The sequence below is a fragment of the Gorilla gorilla genome, chromosome 23, assembly GCF_029281585.2.
Source record: "Gorilla gorilla gorilla isolate KB3781 chromosome 23, NHGRI_mGorGor1-v2.1_pri, whole genome shotgun sequence".
NCBI classification, from domain to species: domain Eukaryota; kingdom Metazoa; phylum Chordata; class Mammalia; order Primates; family Hominidae; genus Gorilla; species Gorilla gorilla.
The window spans coordinates 24,618,920-24,638,879 of NC_086018.1; the positions used below are offsets into that span (position 1 = coordinate 24,618,920).

Genomic DNA, 19,960 nt, shown 5'->3' on the forward strand with positions numbered 1-19,960 from the left:
CAGACAGTGCCAAAAATCCTTAGGGGGATGCTCAATTGGCTACAGTTTGAAAAAAATTTATAGATTTGTCTTGAAGAGTGCAGGCTCTGGAGCCAGACAGCCTGAATTCAAGTCTTGACTTGCTAACTGTGTGACCTTGGGAAAATCACTTCCCCTCTCTGAACCTCAATTTCCTCATACCAACCTCCTGGAGCAGTCTTCATAATGAGTAAGGCCAAGTACTTGTCCTCCACCCCAACACATCCATTCAGGACCCAGAAACCAACCTGCCTCCTCTGACCTGATGCACGAATGCCCAGGCGGGACCATCTCTTACCTAGTATCCTTGGACAGCATCTCACAGGTGTATCTGGGTTTCCCCTGCTAGGTGGAGCAAGCTCCTTGATGGCAGGAACTTGGCCTTATTCATTTCTGCCTACACATTTGGTAGACTCACATAACAGGCAGAAAGAACTTTTCAGTGTTTGCTGCTTTTATTATCGTTGTAATTATTAAGAGCGAGGAAGTCACATCCCAGTAACTATGGGGGACCTCAAGGCACACATCTGTTTACAGATCCAGGAGAAATTTTGGCTTTAGGGAATTTTATTTGCCTGGGAAAAATGGGGGAAATAATTGAACATGAAGAAGGGTTGGGGCAAGGTAGCAGAGTGAGGTGTGGACTCACTTGGGGGGCTCTGTGGCCAGGACAGGGAAGGACCCCTCGAGGTGCCACTGCTTGTCACGCAGGCGACGCAGGGACTGCATCTGTGGCTGGAAGGCTCCCCACTCATTCCAGTGCCGGAAGTCGCCAGGCTCTAGGAGGTACTGGTACCCGCGGTAGCCAGGATACTGATAGCCAACCCATCTGAGAGGAAAGTGAGAAGGACAGAGTGGAGACAGCCTGCCTCGTTGCCTGGCACCCAGACCCCTGCCAGACCAGCCTGTCCTTCATTGATCCCTGCAGTCGGCTGCTCTCTCACTTCTGTCCTGGCTATATCCCTTCCTGCTCTGTGCCCTGGGGCAAGGACTTTGCCTCTCTGATAGGCCTCGGTTTCCTTTTCTAGGAAGTGAGCATGGTCACGGTGCCTGGTTTTATTAAGAGTGCTGGGGGGGACCAAATGGAGAATGCACCTCAAGTGTTTGCTAAGCATATTGCCTGTGCATGGTAGAAATATGAATACACATCCCATTAAACGTGATGATGCAGGGCTCAGAGAACAAATCCAAGGAAGCAAGAATAGGACTTAGGGACTGGTTAACAATGAAGCAAATGAAAGAGAGGAAGTGTTATTTCAAAAAATTGGTTTTCTTGGCTGGGCGCGGTGGCTCAAGCCTGTAATCCCAGCACTTAGGGAGGCTGAGGCGGGCAGATCACAAGGTCAGGAGATCGAGACCATCCTGGTTAACGCAGTGAAACCCCGTCTCTACTAAAAATACAAAAAAAATTAGCCGGGTGTGGTGGCGGGCACCTGTAGTCCCAGCTACTCGGGAGACTAAGGCAGGAGAATGGCGTGAACCCAGGAGGCGGAGCTTGCAGTGAGCTGAGATTGCACCACTGTACTCCAGCCTGGGGGACAGAGCGAGACTCCATCTCAAAAAAAAAAAAAATTGGTTTTCTTTGTAGGTAAGTGCATCAGTGCGTAGCAGCTGGGAACACATACTCTGGTATCAAATACACGTGGGTTCAAATCCTAGCTCTGCCATTGATTTACTAGCTGTGAGAATCTAGGTGGATAAGGTATCAGAACCTCAATGTACTGTCTGTACAGTGGGGATGATAATGCACCCACCTCCTTGGTTTGTTATGAAGATTTAATAGTTATTCATTTAAAGTGGTTAGCACAGTCCTTGGTACATAGTAAGCACTCAATAGAAGTTATCATCAGTGATTAATTTCTAACTTCTCTCATTGTCTTTGCTGAGAGGGTCTTTCCAGGCCTCTGCCAGACCCCCTCCCTATATTGTAAAGCCTGGTTTAAGTTCCATCCTCTGCAGATAAACCTTTGACCTGCCCTCTGCCCTAACATACACAGCCAAATCCTAGAAACCTCTCCTCCTCTGACCTCCTACAACACAGTTGCCCTGGCTGGCCCATTCTTTACCTAGTATTGTTGGACACCATCTCATAGGTATATCTGGGTTTCCCCTGCTAGGCCAAGTAAGTTACTTGAAGGTGGGAACTTGGCTGTATTCATCACTGCTTTCCCCAGTGTACCTAGCACAGCGCCTGGCTCACAGACAAGGCTCAGTATATTTCAGATAGCTTGAATGGCAGGGATATAAGTTTCAGGGAGGCAGAAAGGAACAAGAAAAAGGCCATAGCCATGATGGTGTTACAGGAGCTCAGAACAAGTCTGGGAATGGAGAGACAGAACCTTACGTTTACCTAGAGGAGATCAAGGGTGTCTGGCATGGTCATTTGGAGGCAGGGGGATGGATAAAGTGACTCCTTTGATCTGGCCCTTCCATGTATTCTCATGACATAAGGTCATGGGGCTCCGTTTTGATAGCTTCAGATCCTGAGCATTCAGAGCAGGAAGGGCACTCTTAGATCAGGGAATTTTGTGTGCCCATTGCCTAGCTGGCAAGACTGAGAGGCAGAGAGGTGTTTAGGCTCACTCGAGTTCCTCAGCATGTCAGTAGCAGGGTCAGGGCCATCTTATGATGCAGATTCACTGCTCAGAACTCATTCTGTTCATTCTCCCAGAAGCTCCTGATTTCCCTGAATATTCCCTGTTCCTGGATGCATCCAGCCTCATCTATCCACATCAGCGCCGGCCCTTTCAGTTGATTATTCCTTCAACTCCAACTAGGCTTAGCAGCTCCTATTTTCTCCATCTAACAGCTTTTTAGAGCTGATTTGTTTGCACTGACCTGGAATTCCTCAAAGTGTGACTCTATTCCCCAGAGGAATAGAGCTCTGTTGGCTGAATCCCAGGAACCAGCACTGGGAGACTGTGGTAGGGGCCACGGCCTTCTCTAGGAATCTGATGTTATAACCTGTAAGGGGAGCAGCCTCTGATTCTGCCTGTGCTTGAAGCAGGGGACGCGGACCTGGCAGGAGGGATGCTTACGTTCCACTGGAGACCTTCACGCTGCCCACGCGGTCACTGAAGCCGTAGACCCAGAGACTGGGTGCGTCGTCCCCCTGGATCTCTATGGTGTTGCCCTTGAAGTTGGCCCCTTCAAACAGGGAGATTTTGTGCTCCTGGGCGTCCTGAGGAAAGAGAGGCCGGGTCAGGTGTGTGAAGTACAAATGGGACAAAGAGAAGAAACTTAGCGGGGCCTTCTGGGTGTGGAGCGAGAGAGATGAGCCTGTTCAGGCTGCTGGGGGACTCTCCGGGGACCACTGCTGTCTAGTCTGGAAGGAGACATAAGGAAAATGGGATGACAACTCCCACGTCATAGGGTCCTCGTGAGGATGAAATGAGTGTATCCATATAGAGCACTGAGCACGATGCCTGGCGTACATCAAGTGCTCAATAAATGCATTTATTGGCCGGGTGCCATGGCTCATGTCTGTAATTCCAGCACTTGAGAGGCCCAGGTGGGAGGATTGCTTGAGGCCAAGGGTTCAAGACCAGCCTTGGCAACATAGCAAGGTCCTGTCTCTCAAAAAAATAATTTTTTTAAAAAATTTGCCAGGCATGGTGGTGGACGCCTGTAGTCTCAGCTACTTGGAAGGCTGAGGCAGGAGGATTGCTTGAGCCCACGAAGTTGAGGCTGCAGTGAGATATGATTACACCACTGCACTCCAGCCTGGGTGACAGAGCAAGACCCTGTCTCAAAAAAAAAAAAAAAGTATTTATTATTCTTAAAATTATGATCAGGGACAAAAAGGCTCAGAGAGGTCAAGCTTATTGATCAACATCACACAACCAGGGAGGGGCAGAACCTTTCAGAGAAACATTTCATTCCTAAGCAGTGTCCCTGTGCCATCAGGAGTTTAACCAATTGCCCTTTTGTAAATGCTTCTTACAAACCAGGTGAAACGTGGAACATTGGTGGAACACAGATCTGGGTTCAAATCATGCCTCTAGGCCGGGTGCGATGGCTCACGCCTATAATCCCAGCACTTTGGGAGGCCGAGGCGGGCAGATCATGAGGTCAGGAGATCAAGACCATCCTGGCTAACAGGATGAAACCCCGTCTCTACTAAAAATACAAAAAAATTTAGCCGGGTGTGGTGGTGGGCGCCTGTAGTCCCAGCTACTTGGGAGGCTGAGGCAGGAGAATGGCGTGAACCCAGGAGGCAGAGCTTGCAGTGAGCCGAGATCATGCCACTGCACACCAACCTGGGCAACAGAGCGAGACTCCGTCTCAAAAAAAAAACAAACAAAAAACAAAACCTGCCTCTGACATTTATGCACTGGTGATCTTGGACATTTTACTCTGCCTCCTTCAGAGCCTCAGTTTGTTCATCTGTAGAATGGGGTTATTGCCAGGCATGGTGGCTCACATCTGTAATCCCAGCACTTTGGGAGGCCGAGACAGGTAGATCACCTGAGGTCAGGAGTCCAAGACCAGCCTGGCCAACATGGTGAAACCCCATCTCTACTAAAAATACAAAAATTAGCCAGGTGCAGTCACATGTGCCTGTAATCCCAGCTACTCGGGAGGCTGAGGCAGGAGAGTCACTTGAACCTGGGAGGTGGAGGTTGCAGTGAGGCGAGATCACGCCACTGCACTCCAGCCTGGGCGACAGAGCAAGACTGTCTCAAACAACAACAACAAAAAAGAATGGGGTTACTATTGCTTCGTGGGATTGTCATGGCTACTCAACTCACGGTTGAGTCCAACTATAAAACAGGCCTGGCCGGGCGCAGTGGCTCACGCCTGTAATCCCAGCACTTTAGGAGGCCGAGATGGGTGGGATCACAAGGTCAGGAGTTCGAGACCAGCCTGACTAACATGGAGAAACCCCATCTCTACTAAAAATACAAAACAAAAAAAATAATAATTAGCTGGGCATGGTGGCATGCACCTGTAGTCCCAGCTACTCGGGAGGCTGAGGCAGGAGAATCGCTTGAACCTGGGAGGCAGAGGTTGCAGTGAGCCAAGATTGTGTCACTGCACTCCAGCCTGAGTGACAGAGCAAGACTCTGTCTCAAAAAACAAACAAACAAACAACCAGGCCCACCCTTGAATGTGGGCACATGATTCAGTTCTGGCTTGCACTTATTTTTAATGCTTTCATGACCCTGTATCTTGTTTTTAAAGTTTGTCTGTTATTTCTGAGGGCAGGGATCATCCATCTTTTCAAAAGTCATCATGCACTGTTTTGGGCCCAAGGGTTTGAAGAGCCAAAGAGATGAACAGGAAATAGCAGAGTGATGCCAACCTCAGTGTCTAGATTCAAACCCACAGACCTTGGTTCAAATCCCAGCCCCAGCAACTCCCAGCTGTGTGGCCTTAGGCCAGTCATTTTCTACTTCAGAGTCTCAGTTTCCTTGCTTTTAAAATGCATGTTATCACAGCCTGTCGCATAGGACATTTGTAGGGATTATGTAAAAGGCAGGTAATATACCCAGTACGTAGTTGGTGCTTAAAAATGGATGCTGTGATTATCTACTGTTATTATCTACTGTTAGTCACCACCACTAGGAGGAAGAGGAGCCCAGGACGTAAGTGCATCCTTCTGTGAAAGACTCCAGTAGAAGATTATAGATGAAGAAAGAACTGGTTAATTCTTCCAGAGAAAAGCAGAGCAGATCAGGGAAGGCTTCATGGAAGAAGTGACACTAGAGAGGGACCTTGGAGGTTAAGGAGGAGTGCACAAAGCTGAGAAGGGAAGGAGGGTTGAGGGAAGGCACTGAGGCAGAGAAGGCATAGGCAAAAGCTGGGAGGTGGGAATGTGCAAAGACAATATCTGTGTGGCCAGGGTGCAGGAAGGCAAGTGCAAGGTGCCAGGCAGGGATGTAAGCACAGGGGACCCTTTGGGGCATGGCAAGACAAATGCCCTTAGTGCAATTACCAGCCAGTGGTAAAAGTACAACAATGATTACTTATTACTGTTACAGTCTTGAGGGCCTTGGGAAGGTTGTTAGTCAATGGCTCCCCACTGCTAGAGGGGTCAAGACTGAACTTGCCACCACCTATGAGACCCTACAAGACCCTGGCCTCCACCACCACCTCCCCTCCCATCTTGCCTCCCTCTCTCCTCCACTCCCTCTGCTGCAGCTTTGTTGGCCACCTTTAATTTTCTTGGTCCCACCAGTCCATCGTTGCTCTAGGAGTTTTGCACACACTGTTCCCTGGAAGGCTTTACCATCTGCTCTTCACATGGCTGAGTTGGTTTCCAAACTCTGGGAGCTGGCTTCCCTGATGACCCCCTGACCACTCCCACCTCTAAGAATATCTGAGCCTCCAGTTCCTGCTTCTGCTTTCCTAGTTAGATTGCACGGCCTTTGTGTAACACCTACCACAGTTTGCAATTGTAGATGGATTTTTATGATTAGCTTTTTGATAGCTGCCTCCCTGGGTAGCTTAAGTTCCATGAAGACAGGGACCTAGTCTGTTTGATGCACGGTTTTGCACTCAGAGCCTAGAACCAGAGCCTGGCAGAAACAGGCCAACTGGTTGGGCACACTGGCTCATGCCTGTAATCCCAGCACTTTGGGAGGCCCAGGCGGGTAGATCACTTGAGATCAGGAGTTTGAGACCATCCTGGCCAACATGATGAAACCCCGTCTCTACAAAAAATACAAAAATTATCTGGGCGTGACGGGGCACATCTATAATCCCAGCTACTTGGGAGGCTGAGGCAGGAGAATTGCTTGCCCCAGGGAGGTGAAGGTTGCAGTGAGCCAGAACGTGCCACTACACTCCAGCCTGGGCAACAGAGTTAGATGTGTCTCAAAAAAAAAAAAAAAAAGGAAAATAGAAACAGGCCAACCAAAATGCCTGGGTTCAAGTAGAAGATGGTCAGGTTTTTTTTTTTTTTTTTTTTGAAAAGATCCCTCTAACTTCCCACGACAGGGGGTTGGAAAGGAGTCAGGGAACCCAGCAGGGAGACAGCTGAAGCTGACCAGGTCAGAGATGATGGTGGCCTGGACCAGGACTGTGGCAGGGCAGAGAGAGGAAGGGTTAGACCGAGCTTATTTAACCTGCGGCCTGCAGGCCACATGTGGCTCAGGATGGCTTTGAATGTGGCCCAACACAAATTTGTGAACTTTCTTAAAACATTATGAGATTTTTTTTGCAATTGTTTTAAAGCTCATCCGCTATCGTTAGTGATAGTGTATTTTATGTGTAGCCCAAGACAATTCTTCCAGTGTGGGCCAGGGAAGCCAAAATATTGGGCACTCCTGAATTAGACCGTTGGATCTCAGCCCTGGCTGCACAGATGGACTACTTAGAGGGCATAGAAAAGATAGCAGTGCCGGAGTTCCAGCCCTAGAGATTCAGAATTAATTGGTCTGGGGTGGGGTCTAGGCTTTGAGATGTCTAAACATTTCTAATAACATATTTTATTTAAACAAATATACCTAAAATATTATAATTTCAATATGTAACCAATATAATGATATCAATGCATTGTTGACATTCTTTAAAATTTTTTTTACTATGTATTCAAAACCTAATATGTATTTTACACTTAGGACACATCTCCATTTAGCCAAAATTCAAGTGTCCAATGGCCACATATGGCTAGTGCCTATTATGTTGAATAGCAAGCTTCTAGAAGCTACTGGAAATGCCCTGGTTGATCACTCTTCCAAACAAACCCCTTAACATAGGTTGGCATATAAGAACCATTCAATGATTGAGAGAGACATCTGTGAATTCTTACGGAGAGTGCATCATGAAGGCAAATAATTCAGTCTTACATTCTGCGAAAAGCGTTGGGAATGATCTGTTTGAATAATCCATTAAGATAAATTTGGTGATGTCAAAACAGCTGGTGGTTGGCACTTGATAGCCTCAAATGCACATTCATGAAAATTCTTATAAATGTTCCCATCATGGAAGACAAAAGTCGGTTACCATCAGCAAGTAACATTGGTGAGTAAGATGTAGCTGGTTCGTGACTCATCATCAACTTAATTCTGGAAAAAACTGTGAATCACTTGGAGATATCGCCACCATTTTGACCTTGAATCTTCTGGAAGTTGACTTAGTTAAATATTATAAGAAACTAATTCAGTATATTGTCTTATTATTAAGAGGTTCAAGCTGTGTTTCTACAGTATCCCTCTCCTTTTTTTTTTTTTTTTTTTGAGATGGAGTCTCGCATTGTCACCCCGGCTGGAGTGCAATGGCGTGATCTCGGCTCACTGCAACCTCTGGCTCCCGGGTTCAAGTAATTCTCCTGCCTCAGCCTTGCTAGTAGCTGGGATTACAGGCATGCGCCACCACGCTCGGCTAATTTTTGTATTTTTAGTAAGGACAGGGTTTCGTCATGTTGATCAGGCTGGTCTTGAACTCCTGACCTTGGGTAACCACCCACCTCGGCCTCCCAAAGTGCTGGGATTACAGGCGTGGGCCACCATGCCCGGCTACAATATCCCTCTTCTTAGCCATTGCATGATCTGCAACCAGCATGTTTGGTGTTTCGAATGGGCACTGAAATTTGAAAAGCTTTCCCAGGCCTGGCATGGTGGCTCACGGCTGTAATCCTAGCACTTTAGGAGGCCCAGGTGGGAGGATCACTTGAGGCCAGGAGTTCAAGGCTGCAGTGAGCTATGATCACACTACTGTACTCCAGCCTGGGGGACACAGCAAAACCCCATCTTTGGGGAAAAAAAAGAAAAGAAAAAAAAAAGCTCCCAGTAAGGTCTAAATGTGCAGCCAGGGGTATCAAGAGAATCAAGGAAGATGCTGACGTTTTTAGCTCTAACTTGGAAGCTTTTGTGCTTATCATTTGCCCAGGGTTCCTAGCTGGGTATGTAGGGAGTGTGTTAAGGACACTGATGAATTGATGAGCTCAAGAATCCACGGTCCTTTGACAACTCGGAGGCTGCCACGCCTGCCTACCCACCATCATCTCCTTCTTGCCCTTGTCAGATCTCAGACTTACACCTGCCCTGCCCCGCCTGGCTGATTCTCCAGCCCCAGCCGGAGAGCCACTCACCATTTTGATGGGCCGGAAGGACATGAGCCGATCACTGCGGTAGCTGCTCGACCATGTGTTCCAGCGAGGGTACTCGCCCTTCTCCAGGATGAACATCTCCCCGCGGAAGTTGGACTGCTCAAAGGCGACCCAGCTGGATACAAGAAGGACCATGAGGCAGACAGGAGACAAATGGTTAGTAGAAGCCCCCCACTCCCTACTTGCCTTTCTCTCTCCCCTGGCAAGGCAGCCCTGAGGCCAGTAGGAAAGTCCAAAGGGGGCTGAACATGTCTGGGTTTGATTTTAGGCTCTGACACTTACAGGCTGTGTGACTATGGGCAAGTGACTTTACCTCTCTGAGCCTTTGTTTCTCATCTACACTCATATGCCTGTTTCCTTGGAGTTGGTGAAGGATTAAGTGAGATAAATGTGTGTGATTATCTGAGCACACTGTTTCTCTAGATGTAGGGTTCATACATGCTTCAAGTACTATCAGGACTTGGAGCCAAGGAACACATAGACATTTGAAACTTGACGCCAGCTAGGAGAAAGGCTCTGTTTGATGTTAATGTGCCTTTAACACTTACTAATCTCTCCTTTTTTTCTTTTGTAACAAAGAGAGAAAAGACCACTAGCCCAGAACCTCCAGCAGACAATGGTGTAATAGCAACATAATAATACCACTTTTGTGTTTATTGTTAATTTTGTATGGATACCTTTTACTTTTGGAAATAATACTAGCCTTCCATTTGTAAAAAGTGTTGTGAGGGTTCTTTTAAAATGTGTTTATTTGTGGTTAGCAGGATCATTTTAAATGAAATATATTAAATGAACGACAGTCTCGGAGGTACAGGGGTGAGGGAAAAATTGATACAGGTGTTTGCATCCTTGCTGGGTAAATACTGGCCTGGTATTCGGGAGATACTCAGTAACTAGTATGAGGCAATGGGAAGGGAATGATGGTAATATCTACCCTCAGATACCTATGATAATATAATGTGATAGCGCTTATGAAGATGCTAGGTTCCTTACATGGACTAATTAGAAGTTTGAAATTAGATGGAAGATTTTCCTGGCTTTCCCAGTGAAGATCGATTAAGGATAAGAAGTGAGCTTGTGTTACAGGGACCAGGGATTGTGGCAGTGCAGGTGGGGTAGATAAGACAATCCCCATTCCATAGATGAGAAAGCTGAGACTAAGGAACTCCTTGACCTTTGTTCCCCGTGTGTTCAAGAGTTCTTAGGAAAAAAGAGACGGATGAGGGGACACTGACACTAGCATCTTCTCCCAGGGGGCTGCTGGGACCCTGCTCTCCCCAGAAGGAGATAAGGATGATGGGCTATCACCATGGACTGAGACAGAATGCATCGCAGGAGCCTCAGGTCTTTGTCTGAGAGATGAGTTAACCACACTGGAGTAAATTAAAGATATGTTTGTCTTCCCAGAATAGAGTTGCATTTGCCTCAGCCCTGTCTGGTCTGGAGTAGAAGAGAAATAAATGGGAGAATAGATGGATGGATGGACAGATGAATGGGTGGATGGATGGACAGATGAATGGGTGGATGGATGGGTGGATGAAAGGATGGTTGAATAGATGGATAGGTGGATGGGTAGATGGACAGATGAATGGATGCATGGATACAGGGATGGATGAAGGGATGGTTGAATTGATGGATAGCTAGATGGGTAGATGGATGGGTGGGTAGATGGATAGATTTATAGATGGATGGGTGGGTGATGGAGAACACATGGTGGGTACGTGTGTATAAATGGAAAATGGATGTATGTATGGATAGATCAATAGGCGAATGGGTAGACGCATGGGTAAGTAGATGGGTGATGAATAAATGGGTGGATAGACGCATGGGCGAATAAGAAGGGAGCCTTGGAAGGTGGTTTCATGTAGGAGTTAAGAGGACAGACCCTGGAAACAGGCAGACCTGAATTCTAATCCAAGCTTTGCCATTTGCTGCATGCATTTGGGCAGCACTTACACCTGCTAAGCTTTAGTAACAGAGAAGAAATGATACATCTACTTTGTTGCATCTACCTTGTTGGGAGATTATGAGGACCTAAAAGAGGGAATGCATGGAACAGATACAGCACAGAGTAAGCCTCCAAGTTAATACTGTTCCTGATTAAAGGGAGAAGGAAACTGGAGGCCTAGGCTTCTGGAAAAACAGACACTGATGTGGTCATGCCACCATGCCCAAGGTCCCCCTAAAATCTCCCCTATCTTCTTCAGCAGGACCAGTGAGGATCTAAATTTTAAATGTTTATGTCTATGCCTCTTCTTATCTCCCATGGCTCATTTCAACCTGCAAGCAGGGAGAGAGGGTAGGGCAGGAACTTTAATTTATAAGATATGGAAACTGAGGCTAAGAGGGGTTAAGTCCCCAGCCTAAGGTCACATGATGGTGTTGGGTGTCGGGCTGCAGTCTCCTGGGTTTCAGGCAGGCAGGCCTCCTCACTTCCCCCATGCCTACCTCACCCTCTTCATTCTTTTTTTCCCATGGCCCTGCCAGCGCCCACACAGACCCAGGCCCCCGGACCACAGGCCCGTTTCCATGCCCATCAGGCACAGCTCCAAGGCACACGTCAGACACCAGCTGCATCTTTGTTTGAGGAGAAATACTCCGGGTTTGAGTCACTGGTACCAAAAAAAGCCTGAAAACCCATGCTGGCCACATCCGGTAGCTTCTGCTTCCAGCTGGGTTTTGGGGCTGAGGGTGGAGCTGAGGCTGCGTTGACCACACTGAGGGTGCAGGAGATAGAAATGGTCCCGGGTAGCCTCCAGGATAAGTTGGCTAAATTCACAGGGCAGGGAGGTGGGTACCTGACCATCAGAGTCACCTGCCCTGTTTGGGTACCCACAAGGTAACAGGCCCATGCTGTATGATCTCCCTCAGACCTCAGCATAATCCTGTGAGGAGTGGTGAGGGCCATCATTCTCCCCATTTCAAAGATGGGGAAACTGAGGCTTGCACACTGAACAAGGCAAACAGGGGAAGTCAGGACTCAAACCCAGGCTTGTCTGACCTCAAAGCTCATCTCGGAATGGGCTCAGAATACAGGATGACTGGAACCCTTGCAGGCTTTCAAAGTGGGGGAGACAAGAGCAAACGAGCTGCATGAATCTTGTCCTGGGGCTGCCCCTCCACCCTGACCTCAGCACACACAGGCTGGACATAGGGCAACCACTCTGCCCAAGGATGACTATCCCTGTTTTATATGGGAGCCACTAAGGCCCAGAGACACCCACAGAGACAGGAACAGGCAGTGAAGCATGGTGATTAAGAGCTTTAGGAATGAACTCAATCAACCTGAGTTGAATCCTGGCTGTGCCACTTACCAATAGGTGACCTTGGGTAAGAGACTTACCCACTCTGAGCCTCAGTCTTTCCATCTGTCAAGTGGGCATAAGAATAGCCTCTGCCTCCTACACACTGTGAATCATCTAGGTGTGGTCCCGAGTCAGTGCCTGGCACCTGGTGGGTGTGCCACAGATGCTTATCATTACTCCCAGGCAGCTGGACGCCCAGGAGAGGGGACAGCGAGTGGACGCTTCACTCTTTGACCTCTCTCAGCCCTCGGTAATAGGCTAGAGTTTTTGCTATAGTAAAAGCAGCATTTCTCCAGAGCCCAGAACCACGGCTTACTGCCAGTGTGATCTTATGCTAATTGGATCACCTCTCCGAGCCTCAGTTTCCTCATCTGTAAAATGAGATTGAGAACAATTCCTCCCTCTTCAGTTTGATATGAGGATTGGAAATAATGTATGTGCCAGGAGTACGAACGGCCGCAGGCACAGAGCAGATGCTGGAGAAATGGCAGCTACTGTTGTGTGGTCATTTTACTGTGGCAGAGAGTGTGCCCCTCCTCCGCCCAGTACTCACGGTCCCGCGGAGACAATGATGCTGCGCACACGGTCGAAGCCACGGTCTGCCAGATTCGAGCACTCCCCCGAGAATTCTGCTCGACGGCCCTGGAAGTTTTCCAGTTCGAAGACCACCAGCTGCAGGAGAGAAGCCCCCATGCCGAGGGCAGAGTGAGGGGGGAGTCAAAAATTCATTAAGTATCTACATAAATAAAAGCCAGCAGTGCAGGAGTCACATAAAAGTGCGATGAGCCACAGTTTGTGAAATGATCCTGTCCTCCCATCCCCCAATTCTTTACTGATTTTTGTTTTTTGTTTGTTTGTTTGTTTGTTTTTCTGAGTCTCACTCTGTCGCCCCAGCTGAAGTTCAGTGGCGCAATCATGGCTCACTGCAACCTCCGCCTCCCAGGCTCAAGCGATCCTCCCACCTCAGCCTCCGAGTAGTTGAGATTACAGGCACCCACCACCATGCCTGGCTATTTTTTGTAGAGACAGGATTTTGCCATGTTGCTCAGGCTGGTCTCGAATTCCTGAGCTCAAGTGATTGGCCTGCCTTGGCTTCCCAAAGTGTTGGGATTACAGGCATGAGCCATTGCACCTAGCCTCATGCCCTAATTCTGAAGCTAAGATCTGCGCCATCATTAGGAACTTATGAACCTCCCTTTCAGGCCTTTCTTTGTGCTATTCCTCCTGCCTGGAATGCCTTCTCCACCACACATATCCAGCTTGGAGCTCCCACTGCCTAACTGAAGTTCCCTAATACGTATTCCAGCTCATTATTCTGTTTTAGGCTCAGGTGCCACCTTCTCCAGGAAGCCTTCTCTGATTGCCCCTTCCTCCATCGGCCTTGGTTGAGCATCCCCCACTGTCCTCTCCGCATTAGCAGCACAACTAACCCACCACACAGTCACTGCTGTTTAGCTTTGGGGTCTCCCTCTCTCTCTGCACTCCCTCTCTCCCATTACCCAGCCCCTCCAAAGACCAAGGACTCCTCCAGGGCAGGGCCTGAGGTTGATCACTTTCTGTATCTCCAGCCCCAGCCCCAGTACCTGCCACAGAGCTGATGCTCAGGAGACACTTGCAAATCCAACCCTCCACAACATAGGGGAAAACTTGAGCTAATCTTCTCTCCTCACTAAGCCTCATGTTTGGTTCCTTGTCCACTTGCTGTTCCAAGTTGGGACAACGTTGCCATTCACATGGACCAAGGCACAATTTTCTGCCTTCTTTGAGCCTCAGTTTCCCCAGCTGTAAGAGGAGGAGGTTCATATAACCATGACCCAGCACTTCCACTTCTACCCTTGGTTGCCCAAGAGAAACTCCTGTATGTGTGCCCCGGGATGTTGCGGGAAGTCAGGGACCCCAAACGGAGGGACTGGCTGAAGCCATGGCAGAAGAACGTGGATTGTGAAGATTTCATGGACATTTATTAGTTCCCCAAATTAATACTTTTGTAATTTCTTATGCCTGTCTTTACTGCAATCTGTAAACATAAATTGTAAAGATTTCATGGACACTTATCACTTCCCCAATCAATATCCTTGTGCTTTCCTATGCCTGTCTTTACTTTAATCTCTTAATCCTGTCAGCTGAGGAGGATGTATGTCGCCTCAGGACCGTGTGATAATTGCATTAACTGCACAAATTGTACAGCATGTGTGTTTGAGCAATATGAAATGTGGGCACCTTGAAAAAGAACAGGATAACAGCAATTGTTCAGGGAATAAGAGAGATAACCTTAAACTCTGACTGCCAGTGAGCCAGGCAGAACAGAGCCATATTTCTCTTCTTTCAAAAGCAAATGGGAGAAATATCGCTGAATTCTCTCAGCATGGAACATCCCTGAGAAAGAGAATGCGCACCTGGGGGTAGGTCTCCCTGGGCGTGGTCGTCTCTTATGGTCGAGACTGCAGAGGTGAGATAGACTCCAGTCTCCCATAGCTCTCCCAGGCTTATTAGGAAGAGGAAATTCCCACCTAATAAATTTTGGTCAGACCGGTTGATCTCAAAACCCTGTCTCCTGATAAGATGTTATCAATGACAATGGTGCCCAAAACTTCATTAGCAATTTTAATTTTGCCCCGGTCCTGTGATCCTGTGATCTCTCCCTGCCTCCACTTGCCCTGTGATATTCTATTACCTTGTAAAGTACTTAATGTCTGTGATCCACCCCTATTCTCACACTCCCTCCCCTTTTGAAACTCCCTAATAAAAACTTGCTGGTTTTTGCGGCTTGTGGGGCATCACAGAACCTACCGACATGTGATGTCTCCCCCGGACGCCCAGCTTTACAGTTTTTCTCTTTTGTACTCTGTCCCTTTATTTCTCAAGCTGGCCGACGCTTAGGAAAAATAGAAAAGAACCTACGTGAATATCGGGGCAGGTTCCCCGATACCAGGAGACAGGGATAAGAACGTCCAAGCCATGCTGTTCACGAGAGCAAAGCTAGCAACCACTGAAATCGTGCTTAGCAGGAAAGAGATGGTCAAGCTCTGAAATATCAGGCAGCAGCCAGAATGAATGGCCCGCAGTCATGCGCAACAATATGGATGGATATTAGGGATCTCATAATAAGGGAAAAGTACAAAGAAAAGCCCAGAATAATCACATTGCAGATTTCAATAAGTTAAAAACAAGTAAATCGGCCAGTTGTGGTGGCTCACACCTATAATTCCAGCACTTGAGGAGGCGGAGGCTAGGAGTTCGAGACCAGCCTGGATAATATGGCAAAACCTTGTCTCATAATTCGGTCTCAAAATAAATGAATAAATAAAACAAGTAAATAAATATACATGTGTATGTGTGTATACATTTTTAAAGGAATAATGCATAAAATTGTGTACAAAAGCAAGCAAGCAGATTACAGACACAGGTTGAGGATAGGACAGTATTTCCTGGAGTTGGGGAGGAAAATGATGGACTCAAGGGAGACACCTTAGAGTTAGGTAGAAAGTTTTTAACCAAGTCCTGGCTTTTATATGGGTGGTGGGTTTGTAGGTGCATATTGCATTATTAGAAATTAAATAAAACTAATGATTAAATAGGTACATAAATAAAAGCCTGCCATGCACTGACCACATGAGAGCGTGTCATGAACTAGGGGTTGCAAAACGGCCTACTTCTGTGACCTGAGGTTGAAACCACACCAAACCAAATCCCAGGGGACTGAACACCTTGCTCCACAGGATGCCTTTCAGCCCAGATCACCTTGAGCAATTTTGAGGGTCTGAGGCCATACTGCTGCCCCAGTGAGCCTCCAAGGACAGCTGGTTCCCTGCTGCTAAGCCAGCCCACTTCCTTTTCTTCTTTTTTTTTCTTGCTTTCGATAAACTCTAAGCATGTGCGTGTGCAGGTGTAGCCTGATTGCCAGGTGTCCCTTCAGCTGTGAAGTGGTATGGTTTGGTTGTTGTTATTGCACAACTCAACTATAGGTCCCCTTTTTCTTTCTTTTCTTTTCTTTTTTTTTTTTTTGATGGAGTCTCACACTGTTGCCCAGGCTGGAGTGTAGTGGCATGATCTCAGCTCACTGCAACCTCCGCCTCCTGGGTTCAAGTGATTCTCCTGCCTCAGCCTCCCAAGTAGCTGGGATTACAGGCGCCCACCACTACGCCTGGCTAATTTTTGTATTTTTAGTAGAGACAGGGTTTCACCATGTTGGCCAGGCTGGTCTCGAACTCCTGACCTCAGGTGATCCACCTGCCTCGGCCTCCCAAAGTGCTGGGATTACAGGCATGAGCCACTGCGCCCGGCCCCACTTTCTCCAAGTGTGTCAGAACCCCTGGTTATTTTATGGGCTCCCAGATTGGCTGGGCCACACTTGTGTCCCAGAAGGAGGAGGGAGGAGGAGGCCAAGGTGAGGGAAAAAGAGAATAGGGACAGAGGATAAGAGTCTGGGGAGGTGGAGAAGAAGAAAAGGGAGAGTAAATAGAAAGGAGAGAAAATAAGCCAAGAAAAAGGAGGAGAAAGAGGTGCGGAGGAGTAAGAGGTGAAAGATGAAGAGGAGGAGGAGAAGGAGGAGGAGGGAAGGAAGGAGAGAAGGCATGGCACCCAGCCACTGCACCCCCAGGTCCTTACCCTGTAGTTCCCAGGAGGCAGTTCCCCCGCCTTGGCGCTGGTAATAGGCACGGTTGTTGGGGCCAGGGTAGTGCCGGGACTAGGGGATGTTCCTGCAGGTGGGGCCCCCTTCCCCTTGGTGTCAGGCCCTGGGTTCACCGCCACTGTGGCCGAGGCCGAGGCCTTTGCAGCCTGAGACATGGTTCCCGCCTGCAAAAGTCTGTAAAGAAACCCTGGCCTTCAGGGATGACACCCCCAAACTGCCTCCTGCCCTCAGAGCCCCACATCCTGTGCTTTCAGCCTCCTTGGAGCTCGTTTCCTCTCTATCTCCTTCTGAAACGGTTAAGCCTGGAAGTTTTTCTTTCATCCCTACTCCCCAGCCAAGACCTTCCCGTCTGGGGGCCGCTCATCCCACATATATCCTTCCTCCAGGCTTTTGACCATGCAGTTCCCTCCACCAGCTGTTCCACCCTCCATTACCCTGCTAGGTCCTTCCTTAGCCCCCTGCAATTTTCCACACTGCTTATCACGCTGATTTGCTTGTGCAACTCCAATTTGCCTCCCTAGACTAATAACAAGACGTCCCATTTGGGAGTACTTAAGGTGTGCCAGGCACTATGACATACATTAATTAACCCATCTGACCATGACCCTAACCCGATGGAGTAGCTGCTATCATGATCCCCTCTGAGCAGCAGGGGGCTGGAGAAGGAAGGGGCCCAGCTCAGGCCCAAACAGCTACTAAGTGGTAGGGCTCTGATTTCAACTCAAGGAAATGGAGCCAGCAACTGGGCTTTTAAAGTATTCTGCCATTTGCTTAATCTGATTTATTCACCATCCATCCCTAACACTTGCTCTGCACCTGGCACATAGGAGATGCCCAATTAACATTTGTTCAGAGAATGAATGAATGCATGCTCCCAGCTCCTTTCCCCGTCTGCTTCCTCTGAGGGGTTGGTGTATGGGTGCAAATACAGGCCGGGGACTGGGGCATATGGGAGGACCCAAGAGGATGTATTTACTGCATGTGGAGGGTTCTGAAAATGAGGACTGGGGCTGGGTAGGCTTTGGGTGGAGAGGGCTTTAGTCAATTCCAGTGGTTCCTTGTTGCTTTGGGGTCATGGACTCCTTTGAATGTTTGATGAATACCTCAACTTTGTCCCCGGACAAAAATAACGTTCCCTTTAACTTTGGTGACAATGTTAAGAGATTTGAGGACCCCCTGCTAGCACAGATTAAGACCCTCTGGTCAAGCTGATTCCCGAACACATTCTGTAAGGAGGAGCTAGTTGGGATAAGCACATCCCTCCCCCAGCCTCCTCCAGGAAGGCTGTGCATATTCTGGGGTGCCCCCTGTTCACCAGGGGTGAGGCCAGACATCTGGACCACATCTGTGGCTTTAAACACTCCCCCAGGGCTGGCAGCTGGACTCACGCCTTCCTGGAGATATTCTCATTCTCTCTCTCTCCCTGCTTCACCCTCTCCCTCTGTTCCTCCTCTCCTCCCTGTCTTTGCCTCTCTATCTGTTTCTTACTTCTCTTCCTCTTTCTGCCTATCTGCCTGTCTGTTTCTCTCCCTCTCTGTTCCTCTCTCCCCCACTATCTCGCCCTCATTGTATCTTTGCTTATTTCTCTATCTGTTCTTTTTAATTATCTTTACTTCTCTCTCTGTTTATTTCTGTCTTTTCTCACTCTCTCCCCTCTCCTTCTCCCTCCCTTTCTTCCTCTCTCCACTTCCGTCTTTATCTCCGTGGCCCTGCTCTCTGACTCTCACGGCACTGCTATCTCTGCCTCCCTATCTCTGTCTCCCTTTTCTCTTCCCCTCCCCTTCAGCTCTCAGCTGGGCTGTGGGTTCCCTCTTACCTGGGGACTTGCTACTTCCTGCTGGAGGACAGGCAGGCGGGCAGGTGCTATGGGTGACTAGAGTCCGACCCCCCATTTTATAGTCTGGCAGACATCAGGCCCTATAGTCTGTGGCACAAAGGGGAAGCTGGCTCAGCAGGCCTGGGCAGGGAGTGGGGGACTGGGGCCCTGACCTTGCCTGGATCACTGCAGACAGCAGCACTTTCCTTTGTGAGACCAGCACACACAGCAGAAACCCTGGCCACAGCAGCTTCACCTTCCAACCCTACCCTGACTCCTTTCTCAACAACCCCAGCCAGGGATGGGCCCCCAAAAGGGTCCCTGCTGGCTGCCAACATGGGGCAGGGAAAAGGGGAGACCCTGGGAGGCAGGAGACCAGAGTTTGAATCCTGACTCAGCCACTGCGCGCTGTGTGGCTTTTGGTAGGTCTCTACCCCTAGGGGGGCCTCTGTGTCTGCAATTATAAGGTGGGCACGTGTCCCTATTGGATGCCGCACAGAAAAGAAGGTGACAATGAGCACAGAAGCGTTTTGTAAAGGCAGATGTGGGTTTGATATGGACAGCCTTTTTTACGGAGTGCTTACTGTGTGCCGAACCCGTGTTATCTCGGTCAGTCCCCGGGACAATCTGCCTTATTTGGTACTTTCATTATGCCCATTTCACAGAAGAGGAAAGTGAAGGCACAGAGAGGTCAGAGCCAGCCCAGGCCAGCCAGCTCTGGGCCTGTGTGCTTTCTTCTCCTGCTGTCCAGCCTTGACCTTGGCCTGAGGCCCCCTGGCCTGACTTCCTCTTTGTAGGATGGGGTGGGAATGGGAGAGTCGCACTGTGCTCAGCTGGGTTGGATATCGGGGACCTGGGTCTTTTTCTTTTACCCACATTGGGCCCCATCCTTTCCTGACCTGTCGACAGTGATCCCTCTCGCCACCCCAGTTCCCCGCCTCTACCCAGGCCACGTTATCTGACCTGGAGGACAGTGCTGGTGGCCAGAAATATGACTGCCTGTCTCAGAGCCTCCTGCCCTGGCAAGCCCCAGATGCCCACCACATCTTGTTCACCACTGGCCCCAGCACCTAACTGGGCCTGGCTAGGTAGAGCTTGGCACATCGTGGGTTCTCAGTCAATAACTGGTGACT

General features: G+C 48.8%; 1 protein-coding gene across 2 annotated transcripts; it reads right to left on the bottom strand.

Annotated features, from left to right (window-relative positions):
- Positions 1-451: 451 nt before the first annotated feature.
- On the bottom strand, positions 452-18,896 carry CRYBB1 (crystallin beta B1). 2 transcript variants are annotated; one of them, XM_004063212.5, is made up of 6 exons: positions 18,828-18,896; positions 16,987-17,185; positions 12,932-13,050; positions 9,056-9,188; positions 3,057-3,199; positions 452-847 (listed from the first exon to the last, which is right to left on the bottom strand). In XM_004063212.5, exons 2-6 carry the CDS (start codon positions 17,164-17,166, stop codon positions 664-666), a joined length of 759 nt encoding a protein of 252 aa, XP_004063260.3. In that variant the 5' UTR covers positions 17,167-17,185; positions 18,828-18,896; the 3' UTR covers positions 452-663. The 2 variants fall into 2 exon arrangements, with proteins under 2 accessions (XP_004063260.3, XP_063561092.1); XM_063705022.1 differs by lacking the exon at positions 18,828-18,896 and having other exon boundaries at positions 465-847; positions 16,987-17,199.
- Positions 18,897-19,960: the final 1,064 nt, after the last annotated feature.

Coding starts and splice junctions, on each gene's coding strand:
- CRYBB1 (XM_004063212.5), bottom strand. CDS start 17,166: ATGTCTCAGGCTGCAAAGGCCTCGGCCTCGGCCACAGTGGCGGTGAAC. Junction 9,189..12,931: donor ATCATTGTCTCCGCGGGACC/GTGAGTACTGGG, acceptor TCTTGTATCCAG/CTGGGTCGCCTTTGAGCAGT. Junction 3,200..9,055: donor CCTTCCGGCCCATCAAAATG/GTGAGTGGCTCT, acceptor CTCTTTCCTCAG/GACGCCCAGGAGCACAAAAT.